Source organism: Heteronotia binoei, chromosome 1, assembly GCF_032191835.1.
Source record: "Heteronotia binoei isolate CCM8104 ecotype False Entrance Well chromosome 1, APGP_CSIRO_Hbin_v1, whole genome shotgun sequence".
NCBI classification, from domain to species: domain Eukaryota; kingdom Metazoa; phylum Chordata; class Lepidosauria; order Squamata; family Gekkonidae; genus Heteronotia; species Heteronotia binoei.
The window spans coordinates 159,728,421-159,743,662 of record NC_083223.1 but is presented as its reverse complement, the minus strand read 5'-3'; the positions used below and the strand labels follow the sequence as shown (position 1 = coordinate 159,743,662).

Sequence of the window (15,242 nt, the reverse complement as noted above, 5' to 3'; positions counted from 1 at the left end):
TGAAAATGGATTCAACTTACTTCAGTGTTTCTAATGACATTTGGAGATTATAATTCCGCTCTTGTTCTGGCAGTTTTGCAAACTCTACCAAACATGGATGCTGCCGCTTGTTGTCATCTCTAACCTGGAAGATGGAAAAGAGCTTCAGAACAATAGTTAAAAATTGTCAGAGCTACTGAAAAGATGTTAAAAAATAAAGTCACATTTATACAATACAAGTGGGGACCGGCAAATAGGCTTCCCAAACCCCAGCCCTGCTGGGGGACCCCTGGATTAGCAGCCTCCTCCCCCGCTCTCCAAAAATGTGGAAGCGAGGGGGTGGGGGTGGGGAAACGGCGTGGTGTCTCTTTCCCTGCCTCCCTCCCTCCCTTGCAGGCTTTAGGCTTCTCCCTTCCTCCGGATCACAAAAACCCGCCCACCGCCGGCCTGCTATTAGCTCCAGTCCGGCCTCCCTTCGCTAGGTGCATGCTGGGACTCATAGTCCTTGTATCCTCTCTGGCTGCCACAGGCGTCTCCTCGGGGAGTCTGGCCGGCGGAGGGGGTGGGAGCTCCACCCCCAGAGAACCATGTGCGTTTCTACTTCCGGAGGCTTCAGTCGCTGATTGAAAGGCTTCCTCTTGGGATGGGGTGTCTGTGTTACTTTGAAGAAGTTGGCAGCAACTCATGAGTAGAGAGGCCAATCCCCCTTCAGTGTTGCCAGAAATGGGGGGGGGGGGGGGAGTCTGCTGACTACTTCATTATTCTCTATGTGGAGATTGATTCTCATAGGGTATAATGGGGAATTGATCTGGAGGTTTTGGGGGCTCTGGGGGCACTGTTTTTTGAGGTAGAGGCACCAAATTTTCCATATAGTATCTAGTGACTCTCCCCAAAGTATCCCCCAAGTTTCAAAACGATTGGACCATGGGGTCCAATTCTATGAGCCCCAAAAGAAGGTGCCCCATCCTTCATTATTTCCTATGGAAGGAAGACATTTAAAAAGGTGTGCGGTCCCTTTAAATGTGATGGCCAGAACTCCCTTGGAGTTCAATTATGCTTGTCACACCCTTGTTCCTGGCTCTGCCCTGATGTCTCCTGGCTCCACCCCCAAAGTCTTCTGGCTCCACCCCCAAAGTCCCCAGATATTTCTTGAATTGGACTTGGCAACCCTACCGGCAATAGTCACAGGGGATCCCTTCCCCCTCTTAACTTTATTCCTCCTTTGCAGTCACTGCGAGCTAAGAGAGGAAATGGATCCCCCACCATGAGTATCATGGCTCCCCACCAATGTTGCACTGTTCCCTTTAAGCTGAGTTAGTGCGAGCTAGCTCAAAGTTTTTTAGGCTCCAGCTCATACATTTTTGTCTTAGCTCAGGAAGGATGGCCCCAGAGCAAACTAATTTATGCAGTGACACACAAAGTAGAATTTTTGCTCACAAGACTCCAAAGCTTATAGGGCGTATTGGTTGCAGCCACTGCCATTGGGCTGCTGCACTCCCTCCCACCTTTTGCCATCAATCTTGGAAAGCCCAGCATGGTTCCAGGCCTCTGCTGCCAGGCCTGCAGCAGCCCCCAAAGCCCCTCCACCTTCAAAGTTTCTGCTGCCAAGATGACATGCTCCTACATCCCACTTCCTGCTTATTGATCTTGGAGACCCCAGTGTGGCCTTAGACCTTTGCTGCTGAGTCTGTGATGGCTGTTGAAGCCCCTCCACTCTCAAGGCTTCAGTTTCTGGGATGCCATGCTCCATCTTCCTATACCCTGCCATCAATCTAGGAGAGTTCAGTATGGCTCCAGGCTTCTGCTGTCAAGCCCATGAGACTTGTGTGGCATGGAGTCTCATCTCCTCCTTTCACTTTCTCTCCAGTGTGGCCCCCAGCTTCTCCTGCAGCCATTGCAGGCCTGGCAGCAAAGGCCCAGAACCATGCAGGAAAGAGTCAGAGAAAGCCATTTCCAGGTTGGTGGAAAATTCCTGGAGATTTTGTGGTGGAGTTTGATCAGGACAGGGTTTAGGGAGCCCGCTGAGTGAAGGCTTATTTCTCTCCTCTGTCAAGCAGCATCAGGCAGCTCAGCCAATGAGAGAGTATCTGATTGATAACTAGTCTGCTAAAGGAATTATTATATAGGAGGGGTGTGTGGGTGTGGGTGAAGTTCCCTAAGGTTTTCCTCAGCACTTGGATCTTTTAACCATAGATGCCAGGGACTGAATCTGAAACTTTTTGTATGCTAAAACACTGAGATGATGCATTATCTCTGTGAATATACAAATGCAATTTTTCTTTCCAGCCATTAGATAATTTCCTAAACATATAGACACATTTTAATATTGAAAAGATATTGGCTCCTTATTCTGCATTAATAACATGGAAGCTCTTGAGTTAGAGCTTTTTCACACAGCCTATGTATTCCAGTATGGAAGCTGGTCAGTTACTGAACAGTAATGGGTTTCTGCTGGCATTTCAGACAGACCTGACTCAGTAACTGGCTGCTACTGGAATACTGTCACCTTTTCACACAATCCCACGGCTGTCCCGGTAGTGAGGCATGCCTGAGTTGTTACTAACAAAGAGCAGCTTCTTCCAGTTTTCAACCCCCTCCTTCCGGGTTGAAATCGGTATGGGGCACTGTGTGAAATGTCCAGTATCTAATCCGGGAGCAGTTTTCGCGCCCTTTTTCGCCCACCGGCACACGATCTCTGGCTTTTTTTATTTGTTGGAACGTCAGTTTAAGAGCACTATTGCGCTATCGGCCGATAGCGACTTATCACAACAGCACCACCATAGGGATGCCTGGGCTCCATTGAGATGCCAGAGGTCGCCGCTGCTGAAACTTGGTAACAGGTGCCCCATTGGATACACAGTTCAAGCAGGAGATCAGGGCACTAGACGTTGGTCTGTCACCTGTTGCTATCACTTCCATGCCAATACGGGAGTCAGGGGAATGTGATTGGTTTGTAGGTGACTCTGAGGCACATTTGGGGGGGGGGGCTATTGCCACCTGGAGAGGGGTTGCCCATAGGGCAGCAGGTTTCAGTGGGAGAACAGAGCAACAGTGATTGGTGAGACAGATGTTGCTAACCCAGCCTGATGTGCACCCATCCATGCCCACAGGCTATTGACTGGAAAGTGACTTGTGCCAAGCTGCAGCAGGTACAAATGTCAGGGGAGAAGCCACAGATTAATGTGGGTTGTAATTGGTGAATGATTTGTGTGGAAGGCTATTGTTCTATTAGTTCTATTGTTCTAATAGTCATGGTTTCCATCACAACAGTATTGAGACTTCTTATGGAGATGGTGCAGGTGATGGTCAGTGCCACTGCTGCTTTGTCCAAAGTGCTTCTGCACCATCTATCTATGAGGCGCAGGTGGAGGAGGGCAGCAACTGCAATTAATGTGCCAGTCTTAAGCCCTGAACCCTCCAGGTACAGCAGGAGGGCATATATGAGGGCACAGTTACCTGTCATTGCTACCCATACAGTGCCTAGATGCTGGTGGGTGAAATCACAGAGCAAGGACTGGTGGAACAGCAATGTAATGGGCACATGGACTGTTGAAGACTGGCTGGAGAATTTAAGGATGTCTCAGGCAACGTTCTTTGAACTTGTTGGCACCCTAACAGAACCATTTTATTAATGTATTTATGTATTTATACTTGTGCTGAGAAATGGCCTAACATTTATTGTGATCTGCCCGAAGCCTATCCATGGGGAGGGTAGAATATAAATTTGAAAAATAAATAAATTACAAAACTTAAAAGGTACATACCGGACCATACTGCCAGCCAAGTTCAATTTTATTCATGACCCAAATTTCATGGATATTCTCAGCTAGTTTTTCTCTAATTCTTTCCAGATGTGGAGGCAACACAATCTAAAGAAAAAAGCATGAGAATCTGCTAAAAACAAAATGGTATAAAGGACAATAAAGCAAAAAATTAAGCAAACATAATTATTGGAAGGATTGAAATAAACACTTGCTCAAGCATGTTGTGAGCAAGCTGATGTATTCTTTAATTTAGGTACAAATCACACAAGGACACATATGCTGGGAGTTCTGTGCTTCCCAAGTGCATCAGAAGCCAACTCTGATCAGGAGCACAACATGCATGGAAAAGGGTCTTCATCCTCTCCACCTCCAGTGCTGCTTTCCTGAATGAAATGGCCCCAGAAAGCTGCTGTTTTCTCTGCTGGAAAACCTATGTGTCACCATCAATACACACAAGTTTTCCAATGAAATAAATAGTAGTTTCCTGAAGCCATTTCAAGCTATGAAAACAAAATGCAGAATGGGGAGGATGAAGCCCCTTATCCTATGTGCCATGTTCTTGGCTGGAATCAGGCTCCTGCAAACCTGTAAAGCATGTAACTCCCAGCACACATGTAATCCAAAACCTGATGCTGGACATTAGAGCTTGGAATTGTGTGAATCATCCTTAAATGTACTACAGCTATATTTTGCTCACTGTGATAGATGTATTTTGCTCTAAAACTTAGATAGTTTTAGTAACACAGGAACACAGCTTTAGAAAGAGTATCGAACACATGGAAAATAGAAGAATATTTCAAACCCCTTGAAAAACTCCAAAACTGAGTATCACCTCCTCCTTGCCTTGTGAGGGCCAGAGGGCAGTTCATCTGCCACTGGGCTGGCCTGGCTGTGGGGAGGCCATCAGCCCACCAGTGAACATAATGGCCAGTCAACCCCAAGCCTCTTTGAAACTATCCATGCCTCCACAGACCCTGCATTCAGAAAGACCAAAACGTTAATTCCAATTTTAATGCTGTATTTAACATGTTGTTTCATAATATCCTAGGTGTTCACAGCGCTCTTCCCAGAATGTACTCAAATTATACAATCGTGATATAGAGGAAGGAATTAGTGTTCATACAGGTGCCAATTCAGGAATCAGATACTTCTGTGCAAATAATCCAAGTGCTGTTCAACATACCCATTTTGCGAATGAATTATTTTGCAAGTGAATTTTATTTACCTGACTGGTATCTACAGGTACTGGAGTGAAAGCTGCTTGTGACAAAGAGATATTTGGACCCAACAAGTCTCTCGTGTAGCCACGGTCTTGTTTGTATTCTCGGCTATGTTCCACTTTCAACTTCTCCTTTGGCAGAATTGCTTCAAAACAAGGTGCATACCCTGGAGGTGGAAGGAATTTAAATTCCCCATGGCGGCCTCCAAGCAAAAAACGTACCCTATAAGACAACAATTTAAAAGAATTCTGATCCCTGAGATGCACTCTTATGTAACTTCATAGTCATACTCTCAAGGTATGTAGATATGCTGCATTTACTTCAAAGTAAATTTGTTCCATCTCATGGTGACTGCTTCTATACTAAGCTGTGATTATCCTTCATTTGCTGCTTTCTTGCTTGCCTGTGGTGAATTACTTCTACCTATTTCAATGTTCATGTAGGTTATTAGTTTTAAACTATGAATTACCTGAATGACTTACAGTATTTCAACATACCAAACAAAGTAAAACCAACCATACTAGTATATTAAAAGCCTTAATCAAAAAGTTGTTTTAACTACTTGTTTTTACTATTCAAAACTGGACTCCCCACTTTGTAATTAACATTTAAAGCAGGAAATAAATGCCCTTTAAAATGCAAGCAACAAAACAGAGAGCCTAGTTTTTGAATACTAAATCTGAGTAGAGATTGACGGGTTAAAAACTTGTCCTTCTTTGTATAGCCCTGAGGCAACCCAAGGCTACGTAAACCTGCAATCTGCATGTTATATACAGAATGAGATTTGTGGTTTTCATTTAATATGTTTATTTGTCTATTTATTTATTTGGATTTTTATTCCTCCCTCCTTGGAAGTGGGCTCAGGGCGGATCACAACAGGAGACAGAGTCAACAGCTCATCACAATGTAACAGATAAAATAATTAAAACTGTGACGGAATGGCCCTGGTTTGCCTACCAGACCCCGTTCCCCTTTTTGGAGGGAGCTATTTCTCCTCTGGCCACTTGGGCTCGCTGCCACCACCTGCTCAGTCTAGGGGTTCGGATTGAGAGGAACAGGACTCCCAATCCCCCTCTCCAGCTCTGAGGCCAGGCCTCAAGGTCCTCTGCCACCCTGTACTTGGGTATCACAGAGACCACAGCACTTCTTCGGGGAACCCCTGGAGGATTGGCACCTTATCCAACCACAGGCCTTCCCCCTTTCCTCGGGGCCCCCTTCATAAAGCGTGGTCTAAAGTGGTTGGGGATCTATGTGGTACAAAGTTTGACTGCCAGCATTCAAAACAGTAAAAATATTTAATTAGAAGAGAAAAAGAAAAGAAAAGAAAAGAAAAGAAAAGAAAAGAAAAGAAAAGAAACAAAAGCAGTTGCATGTAAAAGTTTAGCACAGTACCCAAACAGCAACCAGAATGACAAATAAAAGGTGGATTTAAACGCATCCTCCCGTCCCTGGTCTAAACTTGCCCTGCCTTGTGGATGACTTACTCGGTCTGACTGCCTGGAGTCCTCTCCCTCTTGAGAAGGCCTCTCCCACAGTCAGGAGCCCACAGACTGACAACCTCTCTCCTTGAGGGCCAGCCGAGAACTGAACTTTTTCCACCTCACTCCAAAAAAACAAAAGAACTTCCTGCCCCTCTAGGAGGCTTTCCCCCTAGAGTTGATGGTTTAACTCCGGAAGGGGGGAGGGAGTGAAGGGAAGGCTAGGCCACAAAGCCTGCCTTAGCAGTTTCATGTTCCCTCCCAACCAAGCACCACCATTAACTAAGATGGCATTTCTCCACAAAAACAATAAACTAAAACAGGTAGAAAAAAATTATATAAAGACCTATGGACCATAAAGATCTATGGGCCACATAGATTAAATCAGATGGACATAACAGCAGAATGGGTACTACAGCAAGGAGACCAACTAACATAGACACTCACTGCCACACCCAAAAAGCACTGCGTTTAAGCACTGAGATTCTCAGCTTCTGTTTTTAAAGGCTAAATCCTCCCTTCTTTCAGTTTGCTGAAATTCCTGCAGTGTCTGTCACTCACAGAAGAAACCTACAATTCATAAAACTTCCAACCCCACTCCCTTCTAAATTATGCCAAATACAATTAACTACTAAGCTGAATAGCTTTGTAAATACTTGAAAGGAATGTCCCCCTTCTTAATAGAATATGACTGACAGGAAGTATGCAGTGGTCCCATGGCTGGCAAGCGGGAGTAGGCGAGGTAGGAGGTTGCAGACCAGGGAAGCTGAGAGCAGTGGGACTGTGCACCAGTGTGTGCTCTCCTCCAAGCCCGGCTTCCTAGCCAGGTTCCGAAGAGAGTGGCCTCACTCTGAGGCTGCCTCCTTTTGCAGGGAAGGCAGCTGGGAGCAAGGCCACACTGCCTCTTTTGTCCACCTGGGACATGGGTGGATGAAGGAGATAGCTTGGCCTCGCTACTGCTTTTGCCTGCCCAGAACCCATATGGATAAAAGAAGAGGCACGGCCTGCAAGGAGAGACAGCCTCGGAGCAAGGCACAGCAGCCCTGCAACCCCTTTTGTCCTCCCAGCAGCTGGGTGGGCGAAGGAGGAGGCACAGCCTCACTCTGAGCAGCCCTGCTGCTGCTTTTTCTGCCTGCCACCTAGGCGAATTAACGAGGTGGTGCAGCCTAGCTCCTGGTTGCTCCCCTGCAAGGAGATACAGCCGCGGAGCGAGGCACAGCAGCCCTGTGACCCCTTTCATCCACCTGGCAGCGGGGTGGGCAAAGGAGGCGGCACAGCCTCACTCCAATCCCCATGGGGGGTGCAGGTGTGGGGGCAGCATGGGGTGGCAAAAACCCCAGCACTGCTTTAGAGTGGTCCTCCTTGTTCTTTAGTCAAAGTAAAGTCCTCTGATGTTTAATTCAAAGCTATATGCATGAGATTTCAAAAACTTGCTTTTATATACCTGACATGCTGGCTATCTTTTAATCCTGTTTCCTTTGCTGTTTGTAATTTCTTTTTAGCTAATTGGTTTTAATGATTATTGCATGTATTTTATTGTTGTACATCGCCTAGAGCCCACCTTTGGCTGGGGTGAGACAATTCATCAAATCAAATAAATTATTAATAATAATAACAACAACCCTTCCTAAGACTAGAAGTGCAAGAAAGATGCATCATGTAGTAGGTTAATTTTGTGTTGTCATACTGAAATTCTTTCTTTTGGACTCTAGTGCTGAGACAGCACATGGCTGAATCAGTTTTAAAAATTGACTGTACTTATCTGTTATTCATGTGTATTTTGAACTCTCTCTGGTACCAGACAACGTAGGAAGTCTCTGTTTTGCATCTTTCAATGAATGCTGCCATTTTTAAAAAAGGGTTTTGTTCTTTTTAGCTTTTACTGATGTGTAAATTCAAATTTCCTTTATAATGAATCATGTTTAAATTTTAAATTTTGCACCTGGGATTTCTAAAATACACTTTAGTTACCACATCCACCTCTTGTTCAAGCTAACACTGGACTCTTTCACTCTTTTTATAAAAACAAAGAATGAAGTACCTTTGTTTTATATGCTTTTTGATTGGACCACAAGATGAATTTGGGATTAATGGCAGGAGTTTCAGCAAGAAAAAAAAATCTGCACAACCACTCATATTTTCACAATGTTTATAGGCAGAGTAAATATTGGCTTACAGATCAATGATCTGACTTAGCATGAAACCTTAATTTATTTATAAAAGCTCTTTAAAACACATTGAATTTTGCCCAGGTAGTCAGTGAACCTGACAAGCTGCCACCTGTCTTCCCCACTATCATCACACTGCAACAGCTGCTAATTTAACCATTTTCAAGATCAGGCTAATCTAGTGATTTTTTAATTGAGGAGGAGTGAGATGACCACTTCCTTGATGGAGCATGAGAATTTCTTCTTCCTCAGTGATGCATTAATAATTTTTCCATAAATCTAATTAGCCATTTCCTACAGTTTTGACTAATCACACTGACCAGCTAGCTGATGTTTGCAGGGTGCATCCACAGCCCCACCAGCCTGGTGGATGCTGGTCTTGACAATGTGCAATGTCAAGAAAGGGAGGTCATATTGATTCCTCCTCTGCCCCTGACACCTAGATACACAAAACTTCTTTCAGACAGACATGTCTTGATGGGGATCTCTATTTATTTAAAGATTTTCAAAAATAATAATGTAAGTAACATATTTACAACTATAATTCTGTTCCAAAACCTAGACTGTACAAATGTAATTACTACATACAAGTGCATGTAAATAACTAGGCAGAAAATTGCCAGGTGCATGACACCTGTAGGACACCTTCCAACTCTCATTCTGCATTCTTTGAGTAAGCCCTGTGCATAGAAGTGAGATGCCAATGTTAAATTAATTGGAAAGCAAATTATTTAACATATTGACTGAAATTATAGGTTCAAAGAAAACTTCAGCAGGCACTAACTTTATCCCTGCAGAGAAGCTGACAACTGGAAAGAAAAGGCCATCTGTGTTGAAATTCTCAAACATCCCTTGAACTGGCTGCCCATTTATCCGGAATGAAATGCTTGGAGCACTCAGGTCAAGGCAACAGCTGATAACATCATCAGTCCTTAGCAGATGCTGGTAAGGAGAATTGACACATCTTGCTACACAACCTAAATACAATTAGAACAAAGACTGAGGGTTAAATAAGAAAAAAGAATACCAAAAAACTGTCAAACACAGACGATGACAAAAATTTTATCAGGAAAATCTATACTATTTTCAAATATGCTGCTTTATTGTAAATAGATCTTTCATTTTCAAAAGAACCTTGATTAAGGTATCTGGACTGTCTTACCTGACCACAGATGAAGTCCATCAAAACTGTAAGAGTATAGGTCATCACCAACACCATTACCTCCCCATTCTTCTCCTCCCACAGGGTATGGGGAATAACCCTCTGTTGAAGCCCAGCCCACACGGATGTGAGTAGCTTCTGCTGTTGTAAATGGTTCCACATGGTCTACCATTAGCTCATAATACCATTTCCTGTACTGAGCAGAGCCTTCACTGATTCCAAGAAAAATATTTGGTCTCATGCTGAATAGAAGCAGAAAATACATATTAGGAAATCAAAGTTACACTCACTGCTTTTAAAACTTTTATGGTAGTTGCATAGTCTCCTAGTCTGAGTTTCATAGGAAAAACTACTGAAGTTACTGGATTTAATTCTTTAAAAACACACAAGCAAAACCAATGGGCTACATATTAATGGTCAGAAAACTGACTTACCATGAAGTTCCTATTTGGCCAGCAAACAGGAGAGCAGGCAGGTTAACTTCCTCAGAAAGAAGGTAAGACTGAAAAAAAATTTTGAACTACCTTCTGAAAGACAGCATACTCTCAGTTCTAGGACTGGATTTCAGTATGGAAAAAATAAGAAATCACCCAAAGCTCTGTAAACTAAGGATGTTGTAGACTTCGTGTTGAATATGTTTGACAGTCAAATCTTCCATGTTCAAATGAGATGATCACATGCCAGCTGACACTCAGTTTTACTGACTGGCAGTGCAGACACAAATGCCTGCTGAACAAGTTTGCGCCAGTTCCCCTCTCCCCCCAAAAAAACCCTCAATATGTGCAAAGTGCTGCCCAGCCATTAGGTAAGGACTACTGAAATGAACATATGACTGGGTAAATGTTGTGTATGTGAGCTGTAATTTGTATCTTCAATGGTGTTCCTGCCCAGCTCATTGGAGCCTGTAGGACTGAGCTTGGGGACTAGGGAACAATGGGCAGTAGGATCCAAATCCCTGCTGCCCTGCTCCAATCACGGGCCCCCTGCTGGTTTGAATGATCCAATGGTGTACTTGCACGGGAACCCTGTAGTGTATATAGTTAGCCCCATTGGCCCAGTTCTCCAGTCAGACTGCAGCCCTATACTATGCTGTCCTGGAATAAAGAGCTATGAAAAAGAAGACGGCAGATTTATACCCTGCCCTTCTCTCTGAATTAGAGACTCAGAGTGGCTTAAAATCTCCTATATCTTCTCCCCCCACAACAGACACCCTGACAATATGACCACCACACCAGGAACAGTACCAGAGTTTGATGCTGCAACCCCGAGCTATGGGAAACATGGCTGGAACTTGTGGAGTACTACATCAAGTACCATGAGGTCGAGAAGTCCAAGAAGGCACTGCTGCTCAGCTCTTGTGGTATGGCCACCTAGAGCTGGCCCGGGGTCTCATGGCACCCACAAAGCTCAAGGACACGTCCTTCAAGCAAATCATCACCACGCTCAAAGCACATTTTGAACTGCAACCTACGGTCCTAGCCTGCCACTTTGACTTTTACAAGAGTCACCAGCGACCCAATAAGCCAGTAGGAGACTACGTTGCTGCCCTGAGCAGGCTGGTGCTCTGCTGTGATTTTTCACAGATGGACCATGGCTCTGAGGGACCAGTTTGTCTTCAGCCTGTGAGACAAAAAGCTTAGGTGGAAGCTTATGGGAAAAGATAACACCAATCTCAAAAAAGTGATCAAGGAGCCACCTACGGGCACCGCACACCAAGTCGCTTCCTCATCACCTGTTTCGGAAGACTCAGAGGGTGACAATGCTCTCAAGCTTCACCACGCAGCTCTGACATGCCCAGCGCCACGTGCAACATAGACTGCACTGGCCCGAGAGTGTGCCAGCTGCAAAGAGCCCCATTAGCATTGCTCCTGCAAGTTCTGGGATGCTGTCTGCCACCAGTGCGGGAAGACAGGCCATCTGCAAGAGTTTGCCAGTCCAAATCCACCTGAGAAGTCGCGGAACAAGCGACCCGGTGACAAAATGGCTGATGCCATGAGGTTGCTGCCGTCAAGGAGCTACATTGCCTCACAGCAGCGGAGGGCCAGGTATGCCAACTCTCTATGCCTTTGCTGGAAAAACTTAAGACTAAATAGAGGGCGCTTCATGCAAAATGGAGATAGACTCAGGGACCACCTTCACAGTGATCTCAGCCCAGACCCTGAAACAACTGTGCCCTGGGGGGGACCCCATCTGCACCCATCCCCGGTAATTGTTTGGGACTTCCAGAGATTGGAGGTCGCCGTACAAGGGGTAGGGTTCTTCAGGATAAAATGTGGACAGTTTTCAGGGACCCTGTCTTTGTTAGTCATAGATAGTGTCCTCAGTAGCTTACTGGGCCAGTCATGGTTCGGCCCCTTGGGAATCCAGGTAACAAGCATCCACCAGACCCCCACTAGCATGGACTTCCAGCGCATCTGTAGGGAGTTCCCATCCATTTTGATGGGACTCTAGGTATACATACGGGGGGCCCCGTGGCTTTGCAGCTGAACCCCAATGTGCAGCCCATACGGCTGAAGGCCTGCCGTGTACCCTTTACCCTGAAACCAAAAATCGAGGAGGAACTAGACTGCCTCATGGCACAAGGGGTCTTAGAGCCAGTTGCCAACGCATGATGAGAGACCCCTATCATCAGCCCAGTGAAGTCCAACGGGACTGTCCGCATCTATGTGGACTTTTAAGGAGAAAAGTGCTGCCTACACCTTTTTTTCTTGTACCTCTAAAAAAAGGAGCTAGACTTTTTTAAAAAATGAAAGCTACTACTTGATAATGTCAATAACTCATTAGTATTTAGCTCTCAGTTGCACAATAGAAATTTCAGATTTAAAGCAATGTTTTCAAGAGCCTTCCAGTGGCACAGTAGGAAAATTGGCTGCAAAAAAAAAAAAAGCCAATTGTACTATACTGCACTGAGAAAGGAAAACTGTGAAGCAGGGTGTTGAATGGTTTATGAATCAGCCGATGAACAGTTGAGCCATTAATTAAAAAATTAGCTTCTTGTTTGGGAATGATGAACCAAATGTGAGCAACAATTAAACTAGACAGTCAAGAGAAAAAAATTCAAATGCTAGGAATGCTTGTTGACGAGTTGGTAAAATGTGGTTTGGATCCTGCTACCATTAGGTGGCTCTGTAACTGGTTGACAGATCACACCCAAAGAGTGCTTGTGAATGGTTCCTCATCCTCTTGGAGAGGAATGACTAGTGGAGTGCCTCAATGACCTGTCCTGGGTCCTGTTTTGTTCAACATCTTTATCAATGATTTGGATGAAGGAATAAAGGGAATGCTTATTAAATTTGCCACTGATACTAAATTGGGAGGGGTTGCAAATACAGTAGAAGACAGAAACAGGATACAGGATGACCCTGACAGGCTGGAAAACTGGACTAAAACCAATAAAATGAATTTTAACAGGGATAAATGTAAAGTTTTGCATTTCAGTAGGAAAAATCCCATGCATAGTTATAGGATAGAAGAGACTTGTCTTAGCAGTAGTATGTGCGAAAAGGATCTCGGGGTCTTGGATCATACGCTGAACATGAGTCAACAGTGTGATGCGGTGGCTAAAAAGGCAAATACAATTTTGGGCTGTATCAACAGAAGTATAGTGTCCAGATCATGTGAAGTGATTCCTTTGCTCTGGTAAGACCTCACCTGGAGTATTGTGTTCAGTCTGGGGCACCACATTTTAAGAAGGATATGGACAAGTTGGAATGAGTCCAGAGGAGGGCGATGAAGATGGTGAGGGGTCTGGAGACCAAGTCCTATGAGGAAAGTTGAAGGAGCTGGGGATGTTTAGCCTGGAGGAGGCGACTTAGAGGTGATATGATCACCATCTTCAAGTACTTGAAGTGCTGTCGTATAGAGGATGGTGTGGAATTTTTTTCTGTGGCCCTAGAAGGTAGGACCAGAACCAATAGGTTGAAATTAAATCAAAAGAGTTTCTGGCTCAACATTAGGAAGAAATTCCTGACCGTTAAGAGTGATTCTTCAGTGGAACAGGCTTCCTTGGGAGGTGGTGGGCTCTCCTTCTTTGGAGGTTTTTAAACAAAAGCTAGATGGCCATCTGACAGCGATGAAGATCCTGTGAATTTGGGTTAGGTCTTTGTGGCTTTCCTGCATTGTGCAGGGGGTTGGACTAGATGACCCTGGAGGTCCCTTCCAACTCTATGATTCTATGAAAATACTGATGAGATTTCTAGGGAATTCATCTGCTGTAAAAACTCCATAGATGTAAAAACATAACCCATCCATCAGTTAGAAAGCAAACACAAAGAGTGGGGCTGCCTGCTCTCCTGTATGCTGTTCAGAAAGGAGTTTCACAGTATGTCCAACTTTCCATTCTTGGTCAGCAAGGCAGGAGAATAGGCAGAAAAGGGGCATTTGTAAATTGTACTACTTCTCAAGCAGGAATGCAATGTTCAATACCCAGACAACTCTCTTGCCAAAGTGGGGATTTGAAGAGGCAATATTAATCCTGTGGTGTCTTATAAATGAAGGGATTCAGTCTGCTCAGTAATAAGGATCTTAATATCACTTTAGCAATTGCGAAATTTGTCTCAGTCCTTTTAGCCCTTGCTTCAAAAAAATAAGAAATAAATGTCTTTTGCTGCTCAAGATTTTTGAATCCATGAGCTTCTAAGGGTACAAAAGGGAAGGAAGATATCCAGGCAGCCACATAGAAGATACAGATCCTCTTGGTGCTGAGCACAGCTAAAGCAGCAGTCTCACATCCTGAATAGGCCATGATTGGAAGCGAGTTTGTAATGATTACTTTGCTACTAGAAAAATGATCTTCCATGTAATGAATCCCAAGTAGTTTGAATGATGTCCAGTGAGGGCTTTGAGTACTAGAAGCAGGTCTCATGTAATAAACTTCTGAACAATAGAAGGATGATAATAGTGGCACACCTCCTTGGGATATAATTAATACCTCCTTTTTATGAATGAAGTAAGAGATCCTGATCCAAACATAATTGTACAAAAAAATAGGTCTTCAGCAATACCGACTGAGGTAGAATGCAATTACTTACACTTGTGTCAATGTTGGAACACTTTTCCAGATATTTCATACATGATATTGGAGGAGAGGATGCCAAGAAACTAAGAGCTTTAACTGCTCTTTTGTTAGCTCATCTGCAGGAGTGCCACTTCTCAATTTCCAGGTGAACAATCAGAGCCAAGCTGAATTTGGATGGAATACTAGACCCTAAACCTGAAGATATGGAGAATCTGAGAATAGGTGCAGGTTTGAGACTCTAACAGTCATTACCTTGAAGAACCATAGACAATGGCACACACTGTATCTTTCCTATCTATTGAATCCAACAAAATGTGATTAAAGTTTGTCCAGATAGGAGTAGATGTGCATACCTTCATTCCTAAAATGTGCTATCAGGGTTACCTTCAATTTTGTGAATACTTTGGAGACAGATGGGAGCCCAAGTAGAAGAGCTTCATACAAGGGTTCCAAA

At 44.2% G+C, this 15,242-nt stretch overlaps 1 protein-coding gene across 4 annotated transcripts in view; it reads right to left on the bottom strand.

Moving 5' to 3' along the window:
- The window catches only part of RYR2 (ryanodine receptor 2), a 757,628-nt gene that overhangs the window by 396,733 nt on the left and 345,653 nt on the right, over positions 1-15,242 (bottom strand). For all 4 annotated transcript variants that reach the window (XM_060243352.1, XM_060243324.1, XM_060243334.1 and 1 more), the window contains 5 exons: positions 9,772-10,013; positions 9,394-9,586; positions 4,969-5,185; positions 3,744-3,848; positions 21-124 (listed from right to left, as the gene is read on the bottom strand). In XM_060243352.1, coding sequence (XP_060099335.1) covers positions 21-124; positions 3,744-3,848; positions 4,969-5,185; positions 9,394-9,586; positions 9,772-10,013 — 861 coding nt within the window. The remainder of the gene's footprint in view (positions 1-20; positions 125-3,743; positions 3,849-4,968; positions 5,186-9,393; positions 9,587-9,771; positions 10,014-15,242) is intronic.